The sequence below is a fragment of the Dermacentor silvarum genome, chromosome 3 (genome assembly GCF_013339745.2).
Source record: "Dermacentor silvarum isolate Dsil-2018 chromosome 3, BIME_Dsil_1.4, whole genome shotgun sequence".
NCBI lineage: Eukaryota > Metazoa > Arthropoda > Arachnida > Ixodida > Ixodidae > Dermacentor > Dermacentor silvarum.
Genome location: NC_051156.1, coordinates 141,038,752 through 141,064,166, shown reverse-complemented (window position 1 = coordinate 141,064,166; position 25,415 = coordinate 141,038,752). Strand labels below are relative to the sequence as shown.

Genomic DNA, 25,415 nt, shown 5'->3' with positions numbered 1-25,415 from the left:
ATTCTGACCCCCTTGGGGCAGTTTTTTTAATGCACACCTTAATCTCACAACGCAAGCACTGCTGCATTCCACACACATTTGGACTTGACTACTGCAGCCATGTCTGCAAAGCAAGAGCAAATTAGACAACATTACAAATAAACCACAATGATAAATTTCAAATGAACCTTTAAACAAGGCTACAATTGTGGCTACAATTACTTTAAGACTTCCTGCATCAAGTGTGCAAGTCTGGTTTATTCGTCTAGCCCATGCAGTTCCACTTTACACAGCAATAAAACACAGGATTTCAACATAAATCTGAAATTTGATCACTAGACTGAATTACCTGTCGCAAGCATTTGTACGAACAAATGAGGCTGTCGTCGTGGCTATGGCACCTACTTGTCAGCACGATGCCTTACCAACAAGAACCATAGTAATGCCACATGCCTCAAAAATATATGCTCATGAAACCACACTGCACAAGCATTTGCCACACATTGAGTGTTTCACCCTAATCATCTGAATCCCGTGCTCCAGTGCACCTTCATGAACAAAAGTTGCTCTATGTGGTCAAGGCTTATGATCAGAAAAAAGATGTTTGTATCAAATAACGTTGTCAAACAAACAATTGCTTCACCTTTGAGAGCAGGGAGGCACGGCACATGTGGCCTTCACTTCAATTAAAATGTGTGTGTCCAGCTTGTGCTATTCCCAGTGCATCTATATACACAGGATGCTTCTTAACTTATCAAAAATAGGAGATTCGAAACAAAATGGTCACTTTTGGTGGACATGATTTATAGCTGTGGCAACACCGAAAATTTCACCAATTAACTTTAAAATATTTGCTCTAGAGCACACAGTGCAACTGCAGAACCAAAGCCAGTCAGTGCTCAAGGTATGTCCATTCTGTAGACTAGCACCAGTTTCGAGATATGTGTCCTCACGGTATATTGCCAGTGACGTTGGAGATTATTATTTTGAAACTGGGTGATCCTCTCAGGCAACTTCAACCCCTAAGCTGCAGTGTGTGCCAGTAGTCAAAGACATTTATCAGTGAGAATTATTAGTGATTAGGGCTTACTGGTAATTATTGCTGAATTGCTGACATCTGCCACAGCTATGAACTTTTCCAACAAAAATTGTTATTTCACCTATGTCTTCAAATTAGACAGTCACTGAACGACCTATGTACTATACTCATGCATTGAAACATGTCAATCTAGGTCTAATTAATCTGTGTACTTTTGTTTTTGTCGTCCACAGTTCGAGTGATATTGCGACAAGTTCACCTTTTAAGCTTTGGAAACCAGGTGCACAGGGGCGTGAAATTGCACTCACTGGTAATTTTGCATAAGAGGCACTCTGTTTTAAAGTTTCTTTATCACATTCCTTGCGGGGGGTATAGTACACATGTGTATCACAGTAAGTTCCATTACAAGTAAGCACTCATTATTTTTGCCTCCTATATGTTGTTAAGAAAAATAAATCAAGAGGAATAGCAGAGCACCAAGCCAGACCCATCAGAGGAATAAAAGAGCAACCAACAGGCCAGATCCATCAGAGAAACAATGGTACACCAACGAGCGAGACCCAACATAAAAACGTAGCATCAAAAAGCCAGACCCATCAGAGTAATAAAGGAGCGAAAAGCAAGACCCCCCTCCGCACAGCGCTGCACCTCACCTTGATGATGCCTTCCTGCGCTTCGTTGAGCAGCTGTGCCTTGAGCTCCTTCTCAAAGCTTGGGTAGAGAAATTTGCTCAGGGCAAAGCTGAGAGCCTCACTGCGCTGGTTGTTCCACTCCTGGACATTGTTGCTGAACTCGTCCTGAGTGGGAAAGACAACAATGCACACACACATCATGGTAAAATTCACAACTGGCTCCACAGAGCACCACAAACAAACAAGTCTTGCTTTCTCAAGTACTACTCAGAAATGAACAGAAGGCAAGTAGTGTATTGGCCTACCAAGAGAAATGGTGCACCTAAATACCAACCAGAGGCTGCTAAAAAAAGGCAAAGCACACTGCTACTGCTACTACTTTTAATTTGTGCACTGAAGTGCACAAATAAGCAACACTAAATTAGTTTTGACTGCTAAAGTATTTCTTCTGAACTCTATCTGCATTAATTTGATCATAAGAGGTTACTAGAAGAGAAAATGAAAGTTCCCTTTCTTGAATTTCATGCCAAGACCCCAGGTGCTTGCATATCAGTGTGATGACACAGGTTTCAGATGATTTTTTTCTAACTTGGCCCATTATGACTCACTGAAGAATCCTGAAACTTGCCAAGTTCCGTGTTAGGCTGCTGCTTCTTCTCTTTTTTTCTTTTTTTTAAGAATGCAATATACACTCCATCTCTACCAATTAAAAAAATGAACTAAGCCCCAGCAGACTTTAGAAAAGTATTTTACTTATACAGGTGAAATTATTTTTCTTTAGTGCCGTTCCCATCAATACCAGCAAATAAGGGCAATACACCACCATTACTATCGGCTGAAGTAGTCACAGCACCAATTTCTAACAAGAAATCAACTCTTTTTCAGAATCAAAGCAGTAACTAATATATGATTACATCCAGAAGCTGTTCACGCCTGCTGAAATAGAGTATGAACCAAAGGCTGAATCTACTTGTCATGGGCTCATGTCAAGTGTACATACCCTGTAGTAGAGCTGCTTGATCTCATCAAGGTAAACTCCAGGATTTGATTGAGTGCTTCCATCCATAGAAATGGTGATATTGAGCAGCTTCTCGTTTTCAGCCTGAGAAAACAGGAATCCAGTTAATATTCAAACACGCCTTATCTAAGGGCAGTGCCTAAGATTGAAAGAACAGGAAACGGACATCACCTGCGTCATGTTAAGAAACTGTGCTCCTTCCAAATCTCGAACAGGCTTGTTTTTCAGGTACTTCACTGAATAGCATGAGTGGTTCTCATCGATTTCCTACAGAATGCAACAGGACACGGTAAATGCACGGCCTGTTTTTTGGTAAATCTGGATTCGTTAGTCAAGAAAACAATTGCCTTTAACACCAATGTGGCATCCATTGCTGGACTGCAGATAAGAGAAATGCAATTATTTGAAAAGTGCACGAAAAATTCCACCGACGATTACGATACTCGCTAATGCGAAATTCAAGCGCAGCACTTAAGGTGTTTTGAATTCCACCGGTTGTGTCGCTCATTATTCAGAAAGAAAGCATGAATACGGGAACGCTTCACTCGCGCAGAGCACATTCTCTAGTAGCGGCGGTGCAGGTGAAGTAACGCATGCACAGTGGGTCCTAAGCCCACACCAGCACTTTGTTCCCATACATTGTATCGGTGGACACGCTCACCGCATGCCTTAGTAATGACGTCATTGGCGACCAGGTGACAGCGCACTCGGTCCTATGGCGTCATCTTGTAGCGGGTCGCCGCTGTGGAGCAAGACTCGTGCAGCACTCCGCTTTCCTCCCCACCCTTCCGCCATACTCTCTCTCCTCCTCCGCTTTCCTCCTCGTGCTCTCTTCGCTATCACCGTCTTACATCATCTGCTGCCCTCGTTCGTTCTGCCGGTTACGCCGACGCTCAACGCAGGAACAGGCGCCTAAGAGCTGTGCTCTGAAATCTACAGAGCTTAAAGTAAACCCTTGGTGATATAAGGAAGGCATATCACTGAATTGCTTAAAAGGTACATTCTTAGCTTTCACTCAGCCGGTTCCTACTCTTTTGTTATCAAATTTTATGTTTTAAGACACCACTAAATTTCGCATCTCCGAAAATTTGCACAGAAATCACTGAAGATGATTGCCAAATTAAGCGAAGCTTAATTGTCGTAAGTGCTTGTCTGTCATTTCCCACCCCCCCTCCCTTGTCTATTTGAAGCATCATCGTTTGCTGTGGCTGTTGCATGGCTGCACCTCACAATCCAGCATAGGTATAACAGCGAGACGCCCGGCTGATGTGTTGCTTTGGTTATGATTGGTAGTGAAACACAACATGCAAAATGTGAGCATATCCTTTCTATAACAACACACACTGCTGGGCTCAGTATTTCCTACCGCCGACCGAGCGCAGGCGTCCAGTCTGCCGCTGCAGTGAATAAAGGCCCAACCGCATGCACGCGATTTTCGAGCGACAGCGACAAGCGACGGCGACGAGCGACAGGTTTTGCCGTCGCGGAGGGCTATCCGTCGCTGTCGCTGGTCGTGTCGCCGGTCGTGTCGCCGGTTTCTGGCCAGCCAGAAAATATCACTTGTCGCCCGGAAGTCAGCGCGACGACATCCGCTGGGGACAGTGATTGCACAACAACATGGCAGCAATCAGTCTGCCCGCTTCGATCTGAATTCGCTCTTGCAACTTGCTCTCTGCTGTGACAGCAAAAAATAAATAGTACAATCAGTCATCGCTTCACCTCATCGCTAGCTGAAGACTAAGTATCGGCGCTCTCTTGTCGTTATTATTGAGATCGGTTGTTTTGTTTTGACGCTGTTAGGCCTGAGACGCCACCGAGAGCTGAGAAAGTGTTTTAAGTTTTACTCAACAGATGGCGCCACGGCACCTTACGCTGGCGGCATGGGACGGAGTTCCTCTGGGGATGCATGGGACGGATTTTCACTTGGGATGATAGCATATTTTAGCTAGGTATAGATAAAACATTGACCTTTTGATAAAATTGACATTTCTTTACGCGCGCAAGATAACATTTATTCGCACAACAATCCGTCGCTACTCTTTTTCGCGATGTCGCGTTCATGTGGTTGCTCCACGCCGCGACACGACAGCGCGACAGGGTGTGCCTGTCGCGTCGCTTGTCGCCGTCGCTTGAATATCGCGTGCATGCGGTTGGGCCTTAACGAAGGGCATGCTCCTCCTCCGCCCAGTACAACAACCGCAGCAGTTTTTCAGTGTCCTTTTTTGGCTTATTTCGCGGCTTTTCTGCTTCAGCAGTTGCATAACAACTAAATGTCATTCATGTAATCATTCATGTATCAACTAAATGTCATTCATGTCATTGTTGTTTTCATCCATATACCTACGTTGTGTTACCCTACTCTGCTGCAGCTCCTCGCCTTATGCCTTTAGACCTACAATAAAGTTACGGCTACAACGAAGCCAATACTCCATGCGAGCGATATTGTGCGCGACAGCAACAAGCACCGAAACAGGCCGTCGCGCAACCAGGTCCTCATTCTGTTCACTCCATCGCTCGGTTCAGGAAATTAAGAATTCGTCATTCCTTGCCAAGAGGTGTTATGAATGACTAGCCAATAGTGCGAGGCCGGAACAGGCTGTACATAAGTGGCCTACAACCAGTTGTCACTCAAATGACCAAATTTTGATACGTGCAAGGAAAAAACCTACTGCAAGACTTTCAGAAATATTTTATGGTTCTCTGTACATCAAAACAAAAAAATTTTAATTATTAGAGCATGCATCACTCCAGTTAAGGTGCGTATCTGCTGCCCCCATAGTGGCAACACTGGTGAGCCATTACTCAAAGTCATCCCTTATGTGGGGTTCGACTAGTGAGCAATGAGTGGACGCGACAGCTATCTTCGTCGCATCGCTTGTCGCCATGGCGCACAAGATCGCTTATATTGCGTTTATAGTTAATTAATTGAAATGAAGTCAAGTCAAATTGAAACCCATCATTTCACAATGCAAGTTTCATTTTAAAAATTACCTGCTCTGTTTGTGGCCTCTATCACCTGAGAAACGGAATGCAAAGGGTGATGCAGCCCCGCCTAAGCAGGTAGGCATGAGCAACTCCTCTGGTTACTCAGCAATTTGCCATTGCTACAGTGAACGGAACTACACGCTAGACATGGAAGTACTGAGGACATGGCTACTTGCCTTGAGACCCTTCTTCGTCGGTGAAATGCTGATCTTGGCCCTCTCGAAGAAGGTTTCACGTATGCACCTTCGTACCAGAGGGTCCATAGCAATCATCACCGCCACCATGTATCGTGCTGCTTTCAGAGCCTCCTCGGGTGTTGTGAAGCGCCTGCAGATGAATCAAGCATCAAGCATGCAAATGTCACCTTGAAACATATTTTCTGTAGCCTCACTGGCTTATGGTGCCAGAACACAAACAGCAGCTGTCACTACTTACATACCGTACTTACACGACTCTAACGTGCACATTTTTTCAGAAAATTCTGAAAAATTTGGACACGGAACCTAAACGTGTTGTCAGCGTTGGCAACATTCTACCGTCAGAGCCTTCAGACGCAGTCATCACACACACAAAATGGCAACTGAGCACCTTCGGGTTCATTTTGTGCTCGACTACAATCTGGAGCGGTAGTCTAGATCAGTCACTTTCAGTGATACTATCCCTTTCACGAGATTTCACATGACTCAGTACCGGATGAGTTGGCGTATACGGCAGGCAGCGTTTTTAGCGCTGTGCCAAGCTTACTATCTGCGTAGTGCAAGGAACACTTTCGGCCGCATACTTCGACAAGTCCGATGCCAGAGCCACGTAAAATCTTGTGAAAGTGATAGTAGTACAGTCAAACCTCGATATAACGAAGTTGTACCGTATTTACTTAAATCTAACGCGCACTTTTTTTTCCGATAGAAACAGGTCCAAAAATTGCGTGTGCGTTAGAATAGAGTACATCTCTAAATCTGCGTTACCATATAGCTGTCAGCATTTCAAAATGGCCGCTTCTGACGTGCTTCGAGCCTAGCTATTCTCTAGCCTAGCTGCCGTAGCTTCCTCCACGTGCTGCAGTACGTGTGCTTAGGCATTAGTCTACTGTCTTCCGGTTTTCTGCGTCTGCTCTATCAGCATGAAGTGCCGAGTTAATCATGACGCCGCATTTAAAAGGAAAGTGATCATGCGGGTTGTCGGGATATGTGGAGATGGGCGGAAATCGGGCCGCATCACGGGCGTTTAGAGAATCCAAAACTTACGTACGGGACTGGCGTAAACAGAAGGAGAGGATGTTCGCCAGCAGAGCAGCACGGAAAGGTTTCAGTGGACTGAAGCAGGACGTATTCTGCGACGATCCACTTCGGCAATACGATCGCCTTGGCCCTATCTTGAAAGCGATCTGCGACGGGGACAGTCCGCCGCGCGCTGTGTTTTCGCCGCTTATAGCAACAGGCATGCTAGCATGAAGGTCATTCGCTCACTGCGCTTCGTCACTCCAGCGTTTTGACGGCGAGTTTCCACGGTCAACGAGCGAGATGTGTTCATGTTTGCTTGTGCGTGCGTAACACCGTGCTTGTTAATTTATTTAGTAAGCGAATGTTTGCAAGTTTATACGGCCGATAAAACTGCTATCCTTACTTCGTATAGCGGTCTACTAATTTTCTATCGCAATCGATGCTTCGCCTTTCGGGCGAAACTGCGACTTTTTTAATTCATCGCAACTTTAGTGCATTGGGAGGGAATCTCTGTTTTTCCAAACGAGAGAAAGTTGTATTGCTGTATGAAAGCATGAGGTGCGCGGTACTGTAGGATATAGTTTTTTGGTCACAGAAAACGGGGGCGCGTTACAATCGAGAGCGCATTACAATCGAGTAAATACGGTACTTGCAGTGAAAAACTTTGTTATATCGAGGGTTCGTTGATGCAATGGAACTAAGATGGGGAAATAAAAATAGTTTGTTACATCGCAAATTTCATTAAATCGAGGTTCGTTATATCGAGGTTTGACTGTAGCTCTAAATGTGATCGCTCGGGAATACCGCCCTTGTGTGCTTGGTATCTGTTGCCAATAAAGTGCAAACGACGGCGTGTCCCTCATTTTAAAGAAAAGCTTTTCCCGTCTGTGAAGGTAAATTTTGCACATCTCTTTTTTTCTGATCACGAACGTAGGGGTATGCTATGATTTTTTTCTTCTTTTTATTAGGTACATTACTATTATTTTCTTACTTCGATACCGCGAAACTTGGCTGCGCATTAGATTTTGAGGCATGTTAGAATAATGTAAATACGGTATATACACGCACAAAGAACGAATTAAAGTACTGGAACAACTAATAGTCCTGTTTTTGTTTTCTTCCCCCTCCCCCTGGTGTTCTTAGAGTCGATACCAATCTCTTTATCTGGGTGTTTTGAGTGCTTGTGCAGCCAATATGCATGCGAGCTCCTGTGACTAACTACCCCACTTTTCAGCCTTGATGGCAGTGTACAAGTTTTCAACTCTTGAATGACAACACCGAACATTTTTTTAACTAAAGCCTGCTTATTTTGTGCAAGCAAAAGTGTTCAGGGCCTGACACCAGTGCAAATGCGTCTGTGGCCAAACTTTCAGCCCTGTATTCAGAAATGACTCAACGTGAAGCCCACACTCGACTTGATCTCAATGACGCCTGGCGTAATCGTGCCCAAGATGCTCACTGCGTTTCCTTCAGCGCATTCACGACAGGCGTCATTTAAATCAAGTCAAGCATGGTTTTCAAGAGGACTTTATGAATACAGGGATAAGACAAGAAATAAACAACACCTTAAGATTGGGAAATTCGATTGCACTGATGTAATGAAGCAATGTGACAACCTTGTGGTACTGAATGGGGTAGAATAATGTGCAGCCGAGGAGACGACAGAAATAATTTCCAGAGTGAGCAAGTGAACAGTACCAGCCCAAACAGAAAGGTTCCCAAATGCATGAAAGTGCAGCAGAAAAAAAAAAAAAAAAACTCACTTGCTGACAAAATCAGTAGCAGCCATCAGGGGTTCGACCGGAAACTGGTCCACCTCGTGCCTCTGGTAATTGTCTCGGAGATTCTCTCCAAACTGCTCTGGTGTCAAGCCAAACTTCTTTGCAAGGCCATCTGCAAACGAGGGAGAAGCGCTACTCATTACATTATTACATTGCCTAACAAGTTCCAAGCGGCCAAAACACAATGTGGGGAAGACGCAAGCATCTCATTTGTAAAACGGCCGGTCCAGCTCACAACTACTTTAGGCTCACAAGTTCACAAATATTTCCCTCTTGGAGTACAACGCACTATCACAATAAAAACACAAGAAGAGAGCAAATGAACCTACCGAGTCCCATGTCCCGACAAATGTCAAACAGACGCTTCCGAACAGGATGCTTCAACCGCTGATTCTCATCATCCAGGTCCTCGGGTTCCTTGGCCGTTGCATTCTCGCCGTTTTCATTATTCTCGGCTTCGGCCTCTTTCCTCTTACGCTTACGCATCGCCTCCTGCATCTCAGGTATCTCTTGTGCGTAGTACAGCAGGAAGAACTGGTAAACATCACGCAACTCCTCGGGCGTCTGCACCTCTTTCAGCCTGCAAGGAAGGTGAATCTGTCTAGAGAGTGGAAACTTGCTCAATGCAGAGGAATACAGCTGGTTGCTGGCCAATTATGCAGCAGAGCTATACAGTCAACAACCGACTTCCCGGATGCCCGATTATTCGGACATACCTGATATTTCGGACACCTTCGTGGCACTGCCACATAACCCATAGAGTCAATGTATAAGAACGTCTGAAATTTTGGACACGAAATACGTTCGCCGTCCGATTTTCCGGACTTTTTGCCATCTTCGCAGGTCCGAAACAGCATTTATCGAAGCCACCACCGCCACAATATTGATTATCTCGCCGCCTCGAACTGGCGCTCTCACACGCAGATCTGCTGGCAGCCGTAGCCATCACCTGCGATAACGCTAGGCCTAACTGCTTCGACGTTCGCTACCAAGCTTCTTGCTGTTCGGTGTTGTGTTTTTCATTGAAACAATTTGCCACCGTTATCAATGGCGCCGACTCCACCTTAGTAACCCTCGCCAATGGCTTCGAAACTCGGAGACAACTACAGTGAAATCCCGATCATTTGAAATCTATCAATTTGAATTGACAGAAAATTCAAACTGCTCTTTTGGTGATGGCACGAACTTGAATTTAATTAATAGCGCAACGGTTATTTCAAACAAAGTTTCTCACTCCCATGGACCACTTTTCGGACAAACCCGAGCCAAAGGCAAAGGTTCAATGCGTCACTAGCTACCGCAATGTCACGTGCCATAAAAATGATAAGAAAAGACTCGGGGAGCCGAGACCAAACAAGGGCAAGCAGAGCGGCAGGCTCTAGGAGCCTCCTAACCCCCGCTTGATCACTTTACTGCGCTCACCTGCCTCCTCCTCACGCCCCTCTCTCTTGGCGCAGGCTTGATCCTGTTATCGCGCCCTCACCTGTTATTGACTCCCATCGAGCTGCTAGGAGCACTCAATCCCATCTCCAACACTGGGCTTGCGGGAGGATGGCTTGCATCAAGCCACCATCCTTCTCGGCTCACCCTCACATGTTTTCCCTCGCACCCACAGCAAACAGCACGCGAGGCGCTATCTTATTGCACTTAAACCTTATACAGTACCTAGGCTTCTTTCAGCCCATGTCGTCACGCACTAATGGAAGAAAGATAAGACTTTTTCAATGCAGCACAGTGACGGTTTTGGTTTGCGCGCTGTGCTGCACAATTGATCAGGCACTACATTTAATGGGGCTCTCCTTAGTTCTAACTCTAGTTTCATTCGCATAATTTCTGGTCCCCTTGGAGTTCGAATTTACAAGATTCTACAGTACAATGCTGTTATCGACACTTTTCACATCCCCGCAGGCATGCTTCTCACCAAGGAGGAAAGGCAAAAAAATTTTAAGCCCTAAGGAGTATGCGTATTCTGTGGTACGGTACGTTTGACCCTCCCACGTCCACTGATGTTTTCCCCGCAAGGCTCTCGCGTCTCCTGTAATCCGGCTTCGCCGCGTAGCTCGATGTAGTTGCAGAATAGTACGAGAGATGGCACGAGTGCTGCGCTGCTCGTTGGACATAGCGGGGCACCGGGATGAACAAACACAATCGTTCGAATGTGCCACCATTCGCGTGACTATACACGCGAACGATTAGGCGCTGGTGTCCAGCACTGGGGCGAACATATTCGCTCAATATCGTCGCGGTGAGTCAGATACGCTCATCGGTATATTCTATTGATTGTAATTCGGCTAGCTGGCATTGGTGCAGGAAAGGTGCAATAAATGCCCTTTTTGGTTGTTTGCATTACTGCATTGTCGTTCCTTTGTCCCAAGGGCACACTTGAGATCCCACAATTCACATGAGACATTCATTCAAATCCTTAAGAGGAAGTGGCTCCTTCTTGCAGCAATCAAAATAAGTAACCAATCTAGTCATATAAACCAATTTGTAAAATATCATCATCAAGATACTCGAAGACGAAGAGCGAGAGAACGGCTCCTTGGCGCGAGCGCCAAGGGGAGGATTCTACGAACGCCTCATACGAAGCCTAAAGACATTGATACGAAAAATTATCTCAAGAAAAACAACTTCAGTGGAGGAGCTACGCACAATTGTAGCAGAAGTTGAAGGAGTGCTCAACAATCGACCGTTAACTTACGTGTATGGTGAACCTAATGAGCCCATGCCAATAACTCCTGCAGACATCATAAGCGGTCGCCAATAGCTTCAAGACGGACAAACAAGACAATACAATGGAGACATTGAAGAAGCATGGCGAAGTAGATGCAAACTAGTGAAAGCTTGGTGGAAGAGATGGCATCACGATTATCTCACGGAAATAGGAGCTATTGTCAAAGCCAAGACATGACAATCGAAACCATTGTCCCAAGGCGATGTGGTTTTAATTGAAGACCGGGGTCCAAGAACATTTTGGAAAATGGGCCAAATTGAAAAAAAGTTACCCTGGACGCGACGGAGTAACAAGAGCTTGCTTACTTCGGACAGGCAACAAAGAGTTTCTCAAAAGATCTGTGAACAACATCTACCCTCTTGAAGAGTGTTTCAAATAGCCCACCAAAGCCTATCTCTGTGCCAGTTGGGCGGGCGGGAGCTTGTAAAATATCATCATCAAGATACTCGAAGACGAAGAGCAAGAGAACGGATCCTTGGCTCAACCGTGTGCTACTTCACTTCTTCAATAAACCGTTCATGTTCGAAGCAGTCAACAGTCTCGATTGTTCTAACACAATCCTTTAGGAAGTACCAAAAGAGAACAGTGACACAGAAAGAGGAAAGAGTACCTCTGGAAGTCGTTTTCATCAATGGGTCGTACATTCTCTGGCAGCGGCTTGTCCGGGTCTTCCTGCAGTATCTGATCACACTGGAACTCTTGCATGCGCTGAAACAGCTGCTGCAGATTCTTCTTACGCTGCTGCAGCTGGCACCACTGCATTACCAGAGAAAAAAAAAGGGAGCGCATGAGTGAAACAACTACCTTGCACAGCCGTCTTTTGTCCTGACAATGAAGCACGCAGAAATGCAGCACAGGCTTCACTATGCACTGGGCTTCTTTAGGTGGTGTACCTATCCCTAAGATCGTAGTGGTGCTTGAAAATCCTTGAATGTGCAGCTATCATTTCCAAGCCCTTGAAAGCCTTTAATTCTTATGGAGTGCTTGAAAATATCTGAATTTCGCTTTTGGCTAAGCTTAGTGGACTGTATTTGTGTATCTCACCACGAGGTTTACACAAACCAAGAGTCAAGCCTATCAGATTCAATTAGCAGCTTTGCAGTACTGAGACATCTTGTTTGTGGTGGCTGGCGACGGTCTATTCGAGTAAGGCTCAGTAAGCACTTTTTCTTCCTGTGTGCAATGAAAAAAAAAAAATGTTTACTCACTGAAATTTTTTCTGCAAGAGCTACTATGAGCCCAACTATTCCCAGTAAAATGCACTCTCTTTAAGGAGACACTAAAGGCAAGAAAAAAAATCGGGTCAGCTTATTAGGGAAATGACCGCAGTAGGGTACATGAAACATCTTGTGCGTGTTGCAGACTATGTGTGGGCTCTGGGGTCCAGGAATGACATGACCAAATACACAAGTTACATTTATTCACGCATTGGGTTCTTTAAGATGCAATTAAATCTAAGCGCACAGGCAATTTTGCTTTACACCCCTTCCACTCTTGACGAAATGTGACCACCGTGGCTTGGAATCAAACTCTTGACCTTGTGCTCAGCACCAGAACGCCATAGCCGCTGAATTACCACGGCAAGTATAAAGGTGAACATTAAATAAATCTCTCAACGTTTGTTTTATGACAAGAGATGGCTTAGTTGCAGATGAAAGAGTCGCACAATTCTGCCGCAACTCAAATCACGGCACCAGCAGAACCATTTACGTGAAGTCCTACACAACACCATGTTATGCTCTGCCAAGCACTGCCGTCAGTCTGAGAACCACTAGGAAAGGCAAACTGCACGAAACTGCAGACTAACTGCATGAAAGCAAAGCTATGACATTACAAAATAGGCAAAAGTAAGTCGCGGACTTCGTCGGCACCTTTTCATCCCACTTGTAGACTGTCCAGAGGTCGTTAATGTTGAGGTCAGGCTCCACGTACTCCTTTCGGTAGAAGGCAATAAATGGAACCTGCAGCAATTAAGAATAAAAATGCTTCAAGACTTGGTTTATCAGGTCATCTGCTACACAGAGTAACAAGTCAACAAGAAATTCACTTTCACACAAGTTATTAAGGGAGAACAATGCATGCACTGTTTTAATACTTAATGAAGGTAGCTGGCACACTGCCATCCATCCATCCAACAACCTCAGCATGACACTAAAAAGTGTACAGCACAGTTAAAATTAAAATCAGTGTGTGACACACCAGCAATTTGTACTTCCAGAGAGGCAATAGAAGTAATCTCCACTCGAAATAGCACTGCACTTCTGAAAACAATTGACCCCACGTGGACTTCTAATCTAAACAAATGTCACAAAGCACACTTGTCATAATTTAACACGTAAATAGAACTTCACTTTACAAATGAGGCACAAAGCACACTTGTCATAATTTAACACGTAAATAGAACTTCACTTTACAAATGAGGCACTTTACAAATGAGGAATACTCAGCCATAGTTTACATGGGAGAGAGAGAGAGACAAACCTCAAAAAGTTGATTTCTCATGAACTTCAGCGCCTCGGCAATCTTTGCCACAGCTGTCACACTCTTGCGCCCTGCAGGAGGCTGGTGTCGACCTGCCAGATCAGAAGCGGCAGAGGACCCCTTGGCGCCTTCATCAACAGCCGACTGCACCGAGATTGTGGGGTTCCCAAATGCATGCTTGTAGATCCACTCAGCCTCACGCGCAATCTCTTCCTCGGAAGCCGACGTCACCGGCACTGCCCGTAGTTGGAACCGTTCGGGCACGTCTGTCGTCCGTATTTCGTTATCCCGGTCGGTGAAGTGGCCTCGCTCCAGCTCGACTGGTTCGTACACCTCAAAAATGCTCTTCTTCGTCTGGCGCTTGCGTGACGTCTTCTTGGGGCGTGGGCGAGTCTCCCCTTCCTCTTCTTCATCCTCATACTGCAGACAACAAAATAAGAAAATGTGAAGATTCTGATCAGCTTGGCCTTACAAAGCAGGACAGAGGAAAGTGATGAACACAGCACTTCATTCCTTCAGTTTCGGTGCTGCATGCTCTTAATTACACTGCTTACATGCTTCAGGCTGTGTATTTAGCTCGCTGCTACCTGGCACATGGCAAACTTTATGAGCTTCTTCATCAAGTTAAGAAAAGCCAGCAGAACAAACATTTAGGGATGTGGGAAGGAGATTCCCACATCCGCTTAGCTATTACTCGGCTTAGCTTAGTTTATGTTTATTTTATAAAATCCTGCAGATCCAGAGGCCTGAGCTGCAAAAGGGAACACGAAAATCAAACACTAAATTATGATAACAATTAAAAAAAGAACACAAAGAAAGATTAACGTCACATTGGACCAGGACCTCAGTACCATACCTAAATATTTTAAAGAGTTGACTTGTTTTGCAATAAACAAAGTACATCTCTCCTTCAGAGGCAGTAAAATCTACACTGCAATATAAGATGGGAAAAACAAGGCTCACTTTTCTGATATTTTACACGGCCCCAACATACTCTACCCTACATCTTATTTCTAGCAAATATAGTTCAACAGCAGCATGTTTTATATTATAGAAAAATATATGTTGTTGCTATGGCACTTCAACAATTACTACAACTGGACTTCCCAAGCTCTCCAGAAGTTAGAAAACGCACCTGTGACAGCATTCTCACAAAGTACTAGCTATGCACACAGCAAGTTATTTTTAAAGATATTTACAAGTGTACACAGAACAAAATTTCTTGAAAGAAGTTGAAGCCCTCAAAGCAAGAGACTTACCTCTTCCTCTTCCATTTCCTCATCGTAGTCATCCTGGTACTTGGAGAACTCGTCAAAGTCAAAATCGACACCGAAAATGTCCTGAGCTTCCTGCAGGGCCCTGGAATAGCAAACCAAATTTCAGTGCCTGATCCTCACTACCAACTGAGCTTCAAACAATTGCAAGATCCCAGGCGTGCTTCTTAATGCATCCCCTCGGCTTGGAGAGGCAAATTTTGGAACTATACTCACTGGTCAGTGTACTTGATATGCCTCTTCTTCTTGCCTTTTGTGATAGGCTGGCCATCATCATCGACAATGAAATCATCGGGATCTAGTGAGTATGAACAAGAAGCAGTATTTTACAAGTTCACTTAGGACACAACAATTGATTGTTCTCAATGTCCTGAAACAATGTCTAGGGTATGAGAGGAACTACAAAGGAAGAGGGGGAGGGGGGGGCTGTATCTAGCTTTTGACTGCCAGAGTAATCTTTAAAATGTGCTCCTAAATATTCACTTCTGGAGCAAGTGAATGACAGGAAGTTAACCTTCCCTATAATCTAGCTATAAAGCCAGGAATTTAGGTGAACATGTTATCATTGTACAAAGACTTAAATGAACACCACACTTTCAGAATCTGGCAAATTCTGCCCAAACAAATCATCGGCGTTTTTAGGTGTTTTTTTTCTGCATCTTGTTTTTCAGCCCACCGGATAATTCGATCAATTTCGTCGGTCCCTCGTCAACAAAGCATAGGTGCCAGTGTATCATTTCAAGGATCGGCTGACATGAACATCGACGTAAACATTCAGGTAAAATGTAAACGCTAAAGGTGGCCAGCGTACCAGACTCAAGCTCGGAGCCCGAGCCTTCCCTTTCCTCCTCTTCTCCCTCTCCTCTTTCTTCATCCTGCTCAGCAGCTGCCTCCTGAAACACACATCAAATTAAATCATGCAAAAGCATCCCCTACATCCAGAACTGGCCATAAACTATGCTAAAAAGCTTTTATGAGCATTTTCTTTTTTCCCTACTCACCGCATCAGATCCTTCAAACAGCTCATTGGCAATGGCATCACGATTGGTGCTGTCCTTGCTTTCTTCATTGTCACTTTCTTCGTCCTCTATTCTCCTCACACGCTTGAACTTCTTTTTCTGTAACGGGAATATACAAACATACATACAGGCATTAGCCAAAATGATGACATAACTAAAACACAGATTCGCACATACTGTGGTAGGAAAATATATTCCACTTGAGGACAACCTAGCGCGTGTTTCTCATGGCACAGATGAATGAACATAGTAAAAGTGCTGTAGTAACTCTAGGGCAGACTGCAGACGACAGTATTAAGTGAAGCATGCAACTGACTTAAAGCTCATTGAGATCTTTTTGAAGCACTGTTTTAACTACGGTACACGTGGTTCAAGAAACGTCAAGCAGGTAACAGAACTGACAAATGCCTATGGCATAATACTAGAACCAACAGTGAGAACAAAGGCATCAAATGCCAAAACAAACATCAAAAGCCTGATAATCATGTTCCACAACTTAAAGGGACAGAAAACCAATTATTAAGGACCTAGTTTTTAATGGCGCAATGAAAAGCTCACCATCGGTAGTGTTTGCGCCTGCAGCGGTTACTTCCAAAAGCGCGTGCATAATTTGTAAGCAGAATTTTTCAATCTGAGCAGCCTCTGAGAAGTGAGAGCGATGCCAATAGCCCCGCCTTGCAAATTGTGAAAGCCGCCCATCATTCTGGTTTCACAGCAGTGAGTGCAACTGTGGTTAACCACCTGCATTTTGACATTAACCACTTTTAAAAACAAAAAGGTGGTACATTAAGTTTGCGTTGTCGTACAGACCTTTCTTATATTTGTACCGCGTTCTTCCCCAAGTAAATGCCTACGTCATGGCTGGCTGGCCCCCATCGTTGTTATTCTGTCGATAGACGAGCTAAGCCAACTCATCGAAAACGAAGGCAGCGCCACTTTTCTACTCACTACAAATGAAGGCCTATCTGCACATTGTAAGTTAGAAAAAAAGCATTTCAATACTAATAAAAAGACCAGGAACATCATACACTAATAGAAGGTCACGCGATAGGCCTCTTACGCATGTTCATTTTTTTGCCATGCGGGGGCGCCAAAGGTTATTTTCCACAACCTTTAGTGAAGAATTAAAAATACAAATTCATGTTTAATGAGAAAAACATGGCTCATTTTAACCAGTACAAAAGGCAATTTTTCCATCAGCGGTGTTATCTCGATTTATGTTTTGAGTGGTTGCCTGTCCTTTTAAGAAAAATATTTTATTTGTGTGTTTATTTATAGACAATATGATGTACGCTATTTCTCATAATATTGTTACGATGCGGAAGTTACACATTAAAAAAAAAGACAAGATCTGCGCCTCAGCTCTAACTTACCCTCTGCACTTTGACTCCCAAGTTTTCCTCTATAAGATCGTAATCTTCATCTTCTAGATTGTCGTCAAAGTCATCTGGAAAACATAACAAGTTAGTTGCGTCATACCTGTAGAAGCCCACAATTATGAAACTGTGATCTATGTTGCAATGACTCAATATCCTACCGTGATGCCGCCGCTTCTTTTTGCCTCCTACATCATCGTCCGAGTCCTCTTCAACTTCTTCCTCTTCATCATTGATAAGATCCTTCATCTCTTCTCTCAACCTCTCATCATCTAAAACAAGCAGAGAACATAAATATGTCAACCTATGATTTTTTTTAAATATCACATGAATTGAAAGCAACCTTTTAACATAATTAGGTCAAACTGTGTCTAAAATTTCACAAATTTAAAATGAACAACAACTCTTTAACACAGTGCCATGATAAAAACGAATGTCTCCTTATGGAAAGAGCGAAGCAAAAGGCCATAACTTCTAGGCTAACACACTTGTGAAGAAGCCAGGAATAATACAACAAGCAATGAATAGAAATACAATAGGCAGAAATACAGAAATATATCAATCAGAGATTAAACAAGAGTACATGATAGTCTGTTTGAGGTGAACAAGATGATGCAAAGTTGGGTAGTCCATGTTGTGCAAAGCAGATAACTCCTGGTCTATTATCAAACTGAAAGAATGACGTGGGGAGAGATGCAGAGCGGGCTGACCGATAATTAGATGAAGGACCCCCAGGTTAGAAATTTAGCAGGTATAGCAAATGTTGGCAACAAAGGACCGAGCTAGTTAGAAACCTCTGGAAGAGGCTTTTAACCTGATCCAAGCAAGATCTGTTTGATGATGATGATTGTGGCAATCTAAGAAGCAAAAAGATATCATACCTCCTTTTCATCCAATAGCAGCAGTACAAAATAAAAACACACGCTTAGTTTATAGGGAACACGTTTAACTATAGCTAAATATATAGTTAAACCCATGTAATAACAATGTGCATTATTGCAAACACTAGTAGCACAACTTGATTTGAGCGAGTTGGTTTTCTTGAATATAACTTAAAGCAGCGCGAAGGGGCACCTGTGCGCATGCCTGTCGATCCTGATGGTTATTGTTGTGTACTCGACCCTTTATAAATGGCTGCTGCTTCTCAAATAAACTTCAGTTAGCAGTCAGCACTCATCCTGTCATAGTTGTTTTCTTGTTCATGTCCTCGTCCCTTCGTGCTGCTTCAAGTTATAAGCAAACACAGCTGACGTGTCTTGGAGAGAGCATTACAAGCGCCTGCCCATACAAGTTTCATTGCGCTATCCAACCATTACAAAATAGAGCGCACTCCATATAATTATATCAAAGAGAATGTTCTGTTGCGATCCCTTGGATGTGTTTTATGCAGAAAGATGCCTCATTCGCAAAGCAACCCAAGCATAAAGGACACTTTTGTCATCTATCTGCATGTCTATCAAAGCGCCCTACCATCTTCTTCCTCCTCTTCTTCCTCATCGTCATCGTCCACTAATGGTCGTTTCCCGGTCACCTCCTCATCGTCCGACTCCTCGGCCTCACTCTCCAAGAAGTCTGCCATGGCCGGGGGCAGGGATCTGCAGTCAAAATAAACAAACGGTCCACAACTTAAGCGTGACATTATGTGTAGTCAACAGGTACAGCCCAATGCAAGTGGCATCTGGTTACATAGAAAAGAAGGCCACACATTGACTGCCTTTCCTGCACGAGCCGCAGTTATGAAAACAACAGCTGGTGGCATTAATGTTGAACTAAAACTGATACTGTAACTAAGATACAACATACAATACACACTGCAACCTGCCAGACAAAGAAATTATTTACGTGCCTTATTGTTGCACACAATGCACGGCAAAATATGAAAAAGCATTTTAAAAAGTATCTGTTTATGTCCCCTGCATCATTATAAATAATATTGCTACACGCGTGTGGCATGTGGTTGTTTGAACGAGGCGCGTGGGCGCCTAGACGAAGAAGACGAACTGCTCTGGGCTCTCGAGCTATCGGCTGATCTGGCCAGCGCTGCAGCTATCATTTGTAAATATACTTGTAAATAGTCTCCTGTACTTAATCCTTCGTTCGCGTAACATTTTGGTGGAGCGTGCCGTTCCCCGTCCTCGCCACGGAGCTCCGCAGCGGCCGCACCGTCCAGCTTTCCGCCATGGCTCCCGGTGACACCTCGTCTGCTGCTGCTACTGCAACTCCAACCACAACGTACGTCACGGTAGCCACTCCCCGCGATCCTGGCATCTTCTCCAGCCAAGATAATGTTGACGTTGATGACTGGCTACGCATGTATGAGCTTGTTAGCCGCAACAACCACTGGGACCCTACCATAATGCTAGCTAATGTCCTCTTCTACTTGGGCGGAACACCTCGTGTCTGGTTCCGGACACACGAGGAGGAGATCTCTAGCTGGGACGCTTTCAAGGAGAAGCTCCGCGACCTCTTTGGAAATCCGACCGGTCGGCAGCAGGCTGCAAGGAAAGAGCTTGCTACTCGAGTGCAGTCTTCCCCTGAATCGTATGTCTCGTACATACAAGACGTGCTAGCTCTTTGCCGGAAAGTCGACGAGAACATGGTCGAAGTTGACAAGGTCGGCCACGTTCTCAAAGGGATCGCGGACGATGCATACAACTTGTTGATCTTCAACAATGTGTCTACCATCGACGTCATTGTCAAGGAATGCCGCCGCTTTGAGCTCGCCAAAAGCCGCCGCGTCATTCCACAATTCTCCCGGCTCCCTAACACAGCTGCGACGTCGTCCTGCGTCGCCCTTACCGCTTCGCCCCCCTCCAATGAGACCGTCACGCGTATTGTTCGCCGTGAGATCGAGGCTGCCAGTCCTGCCACGTTCCATCCGCGCCCACTTGACCCCACCATTGACCAACCAGCCCCAGCGATCTCCCTCATTCAGGAGGTTGTGCGGCAAGAGTTTGCCAACCTCGGTTTTCCTGCTGCCTGCTCCATCTCCCGACCTGACGCCCGACTGGTGCAGACAGCTGCGCCTCGCAGCGATCTGTATTCCAGATACCGCAAACGAATGGCCTCACAGAGCGTCTTAATCGCACTCTCACAGACATGCTCGCGAAGTATGTGTCTTCCGACCACACTGACTGGGACCTCGCTCTACCGTTTGTCACCTTTGCGTATAATTCCTCGCGCCACGACACAGCCGGTTATTCACCATTTTTCCTTCTGTTCGGCCGAGAACCAGCACTGCCCCTCGACACAAGCCTCCCTGTTCACGCAGCACCCACCAGTGAATATGCCCTTGACGCCGTCGCCCGCGCTGCCCACGCAAGGGCAATTGCCCGTGGCCACCTTCTGCACTCCCAAGAGAGTCAACGGCGTTTGTACGACCAGCAACACCGCGACCTGCACTTCCCACCTGGTTCTTTGGTGCTCCTATGGTCTCCGTCGCGTCAGGTCGGCCTGTCAGAAAAACTGCTGTCTCGTTACACAGGCCCCCACCGAGTGATTCGTGCCGTGACTCCCGTCACCTACGAGATCGCCCCTGACGCCCCATCTGCTTCCCAGTCCAGTGATATCGTGCACGTTACACGACTGAAGCAGTATCACCCTCCCAGTGATGACATTTAGACGCTCCGGGTCGTCGCTTCTGCCGCCGGGGGATTATGCTACACGCGTGTGGCATGTGGTTGTTTGAACGAGGCGCGCGGGCACCTAGACGAAGAAGACGAACTGCTCTGGGCTCTCGAGCTATCGGCTGATCTGGCCAGCGCTGCAGCTATCATTTGTAAATATACTCGTAAATAGTCTCCTGTACTTAATCCTTCGTTCGCGTAACAATATTATGCAATGAAAGAAAGCGAGTTACTTTTTTGTTTCACATAAATTTTATAGATGTTTCTCTGCAACCTGTCAAATGACAGACAACTAAACATGGCAACCTGCAAACTATTTCAACAAAAATTACTGATTTTTCGGTTCTGAGAAAAATACGGCTAAAGTAAACTAGCAGTTCTGACAATTTTATATACTGTGAGAAAAAGGCATGAAAATGGAACCTCTAAAATAACACTGCACTTAATCTGCAGACAGTTATTCTGAAACTACAGGTGTGCAAAAACATTTTCTTACTACATCACTATTATCACACTCGTGATGCAGAACCAGGTCATACAAAGTTTTCAGTACATAGAACAGCTCGCTTAGTCATGGATCATTCCAAGCATCCTGTACTTAATTCACGGCAATATAAACAAACCACTGATGTGTAACCCACCGCACATCCAAGTCGCACTCAAGACTGAGACTTCGTAAACAAAATGGCACACTTGTTAGGACGAAGTATCTCTTCTAAGTGCGCAACACAAAACCACCATTGCAAAGAACACTCAAATCTTCTCCGCTAAACCTACCTGCCCAAGTTAGCTACTTCCACAGTACCTCACTAAGCATGGCTACTACTGTTCATGTTTTTTTTTTTTTTTCTTTTTCACCTCTACCTTTTTTTTTTTTTTTTACCATCAGTAGCTATGACGGCATTAATACGGCTAAGGGAGAATAAAGTTGTCCTTTTTCGTCTTGTAGCCTTCAATAACATGTGCATGATCTCACGCTTACTGTGCGAAATTGCGGTGCATTGGCTCATCGAAAACCAAAACAGCTTCAAAACAAATGGCCCCAAATTTACAAAAGCATGCCTACCATGGAACACAGTCAGTGTTCAGTTATTAAAAACGAGAATGTTTAATACGACTGTGGGGAGCCACCTGGCTCAGTCTGCAATACCACACATTAGATCACTACCACTAATAGCCACATTACAGTAATAACCAGGCCCTTTATATTGAAGACGTATGTCAATTATAATGTATTGCTTGCTTGCTTCATTTCAAGCATGCTGGTTATTAACCCTTTAATCGTTCATGCTCTTGCAAGAATTGAAGAAAAACAATTTTTCATTCTTTTTTTTTTTTTTCTCGTGTATGTGTAGAAAAGCAACGCATACCCTCCTAAACATTGAGAGCTTGGTTGCGAGTTAAGGTTGAGTTAAGGTAGGCTCAAACAGCATGTGTTGGTAGTATGCACACTGTATGACTCAATAGCTATTAACTGCATAGGCAGATTAATATTGACCGATGCCTGGGTTTGTAACATTAATGATCCAACAAACAGTCCGAGATTTTAATCTGTATGCAAAGCTATGCTCCTCCACCAACAAATCGCGAATTACTGTGCCTACTCTCCTGTAACAGCAACAAGACTAGTATCCGACACAAGACGTGCTGCTTCAGAAAGCTACCCCAGTTTGGAGATACTTCAACCCATGAATCGCCAAGCTGCATTATGTCCACACTGCGTTTTGATAGGAACTGCAGCTTCTGGCTTCAATTAAAGACGACAATCAGGAGCGCAAGGCTGAGACACAGAATTCGCTCTTCCTGTGGAACAACGGAAAACCGTCCTAAACCTAAGGTGCCTGAACTCTCAAGGTGCCAAGAGTACTCCTGCCCCGTCAAACTCCGATGACAATAGTCGTATGAACAACCTACGTGCTTGCCTGATGGATTAAAATGCTTGGAAACATTAGAACGGCCTTGTTCGTAAACAGGGAGAAGTAATTTCTTTTGAAAATACGTCCTGCAACATAAAATCAATGCGGCAGCAGGGATATCACGCCAAAATATGCTGTCAGTTCCAGAAATGACAAATATGACAACTTCAAATGTTACACAGCTCCCCATCGTATATGGGGTTAGATCTCCGTTGCCAGTTATAGAAAACAAGAAATCTTGCATTCAAGGACCCACTCGCGTGAAAAAGACGGACACGAGATTTAATTTCTCTGGTTTACTTTTCATTACGTTTCCACGGGCTTCGCGTCAATACGCGCAGCACGAAGTAGATGTCAGTCCGAAAACGATCACTCACTTTTCTATTCACGTATGCTGCCATGAAACAAAGGAACCTGTGAAGCAGCCAACGCTGTACCATAACGAGAGGTCAGAAAAGTGCCTAGATGGAGATCTACAACAGTACGCCGAGTTGACCATGAAGAACCAAGACAAAATAAGGATAAAGAAAGAAAAAAAAGTGACACGGGCCACGTTGCCCATGTCGACATGCTGCCCAATTACAACTGGTGTACGGCATTCATTCTGCATACTTCAAGAACAGTCCATTAGGTACAGCTAAGCGAAAGAAGGCATTTTTTTCGGTTTTTAATGAGCGTCAGGCCTAGGATGGAGCCGCACTTGTAGCTGGCACAACCAGCGGTCATGCGTTTCAGCTTGCGCGACACCGTAAAAGGAACTCACCGGAGGCGTCAGATATTGGCACTGGGCTTGAAACTTTATTATCCTTAAGTGTGCACTATGTTTCTTGGCAAATACGGGTAGATACCGTAAAAGCACGCAAAATACGCAGTGCTTTAAAAACAGCACAGAGCGTACGAGGGCGCCCTGCACGTTTCGATGAAGAAGACGATGACGCTTGGCTCTTCGTGGTCACACCTCGCATCAGTTTCGAAACCATATTGCTGCACGTTGCACACTTTTAAGCAACACAAACAGTAGGCATATATATTTAACTTTTATCAGGAATCCTATCTTTTTATTTAAAAGTTATTGACGAGGATATTGCACGTGTCGGATTTACAGTTTCGGTTTCAGTTTTTAGCTGCGGCTAGATGAGCCTGCATTTATGCACAGCTTCTCTATGTTTGCACTCAACATTACTAAAACTAGAGGTTTGCACTCACGCAGAAAGAAACAAATAGACTGAAACATGAATGCGAGCTCCAGCAACCAACTAGTCCACTTCGCCACATTGACTGCTTCGCTTGGTGAGCTAGTGTCGACCATTTCTTCCTCCTCGTCGGTGTCTTACCTACGGAATAATTAATCGATATCACCTCACCAAACTGTCACTTCTTCTGCTTGATGAGAATAAAGTCATTAGTGGCTCCTCCACACAGACACACAAAGGAAGAAATAACATTGAAAACGACAAAAAGAAGAAAAAAACTCGACAGCAAAAGAGCGACGTCCCAGCAGAACACGTTGTTATTCAGCAACAGTCCGCGTTAACGCGCACAAATAACTGTATGTAAAAAAATTTAGTGGCGATTTAGCAGTAAATGCGAGAGAAATGCGTTAGGATTACTCGCACCTCTTTTAGGTCCCGTATCCGTGATTTAAACCGCGTTCACCACATTACAATTTAAAGAGTTATTCATATATGCTGCCTCTTTTCGACACGCACTGCCCCTTTTCGATGAGCGAAATGCAGCTGGTGCAACGAACGGCATAGACGTTGTCAACGTGACATTGCATTCGATCCCAACAGGAAAGTAGCGAGCGCTGAGTTTTCAAGAAAGGGTATAGCAAACCAAATGACGATTATCATTGCGGGACAAGATAAGCCCTAAAAAGTGCCAACAATCACAACATATTATTTATAACAATATTATACACTCTGAAAAAAGTTTGCACCTGGGTTTATCTCGTCCCACAAGGATAATCGTAATCTGTCTTGCCCGTATTTCCTTTCTTTAACGCTGCGAGCCCGGACTTCCAAGTCACGAACGGCATGCGCGCGTCATGGAGGAAGGAAAAATATATTTTTCGTTCCTCCATGATGCGCGTTATCAGAGTATACGTGACATCATAGAGTTCCTCATGTAGTGATCGAGAAACTCTACATAGAGTTTCCCACTATAACACTCTATGAAACTCTATGCGTGACATAGCATTCTCAACACGAAACTATAGCGAGCGCTGCGTTTTCAAGAAAGGAGTGTATCGTGAGAAATTCTACACTCTAAAAGCAGTTCACACCCTTTGGGTCGTATCTTGTCCCCAAACAATAATCGTCATCTGTCTTGTCCG

General features: G+C 44.6%; 1 protein-coding gene across 1 annotated transcript in view; it reads right to left on the bottom strand.

Moving 5' to 3' along the window:
• LOC119445845 (transcription elongation factor SPT6-like) overlaps window positions 1-23,993 on the bottom strand; it is an 81,656-nt gene extending 57,663 nt beyond the window's left edge. The window contains 17 exon segments of the mRNA XM_037710148.2: window positions 1,672-1,815; window positions 2,651-2,752; window positions 2,840-2,935; window positions 5,830-5,980; window positions 8,637-8,766; window positions 8,984-9,234; window positions 11,999-12,144; window positions 13,260-13,349; window positions 13,870-14,289; window positions 15,129-15,228; window positions 15,360-15,441; window positions 15,955-16,036; window positions 16,145-16,261; window positions 17,536-17,609; window positions 17,700-17,810; window positions 19,009-19,133; window positions 23,844-23,993. Of these exon segments, the coding sequence (XP_037566076.1) occupies window positions 1,672-1,815; window positions 2,651-2,752; window positions 2,840-2,935; window positions 5,830-5,980; window positions 8,637-8,766; window positions 8,984-9,234; window positions 11,999-12,144; window positions 13,260-13,349; window positions 13,870-14,289; window positions 15,129-15,228; window positions 15,360-15,441; window positions 15,955-16,036; window positions 16,145-16,261; window positions 17,536-17,609; window positions 17,700-17,810; window positions 19,009-19,117 (2,205 nt within the window). The 5' untranslated portion in view covers window positions 19,118-19,133; window positions 23,844-23,993.
• Between the last annotated feature and the right edge of the window lie 1,422 nt (window positions 23,994-25,415).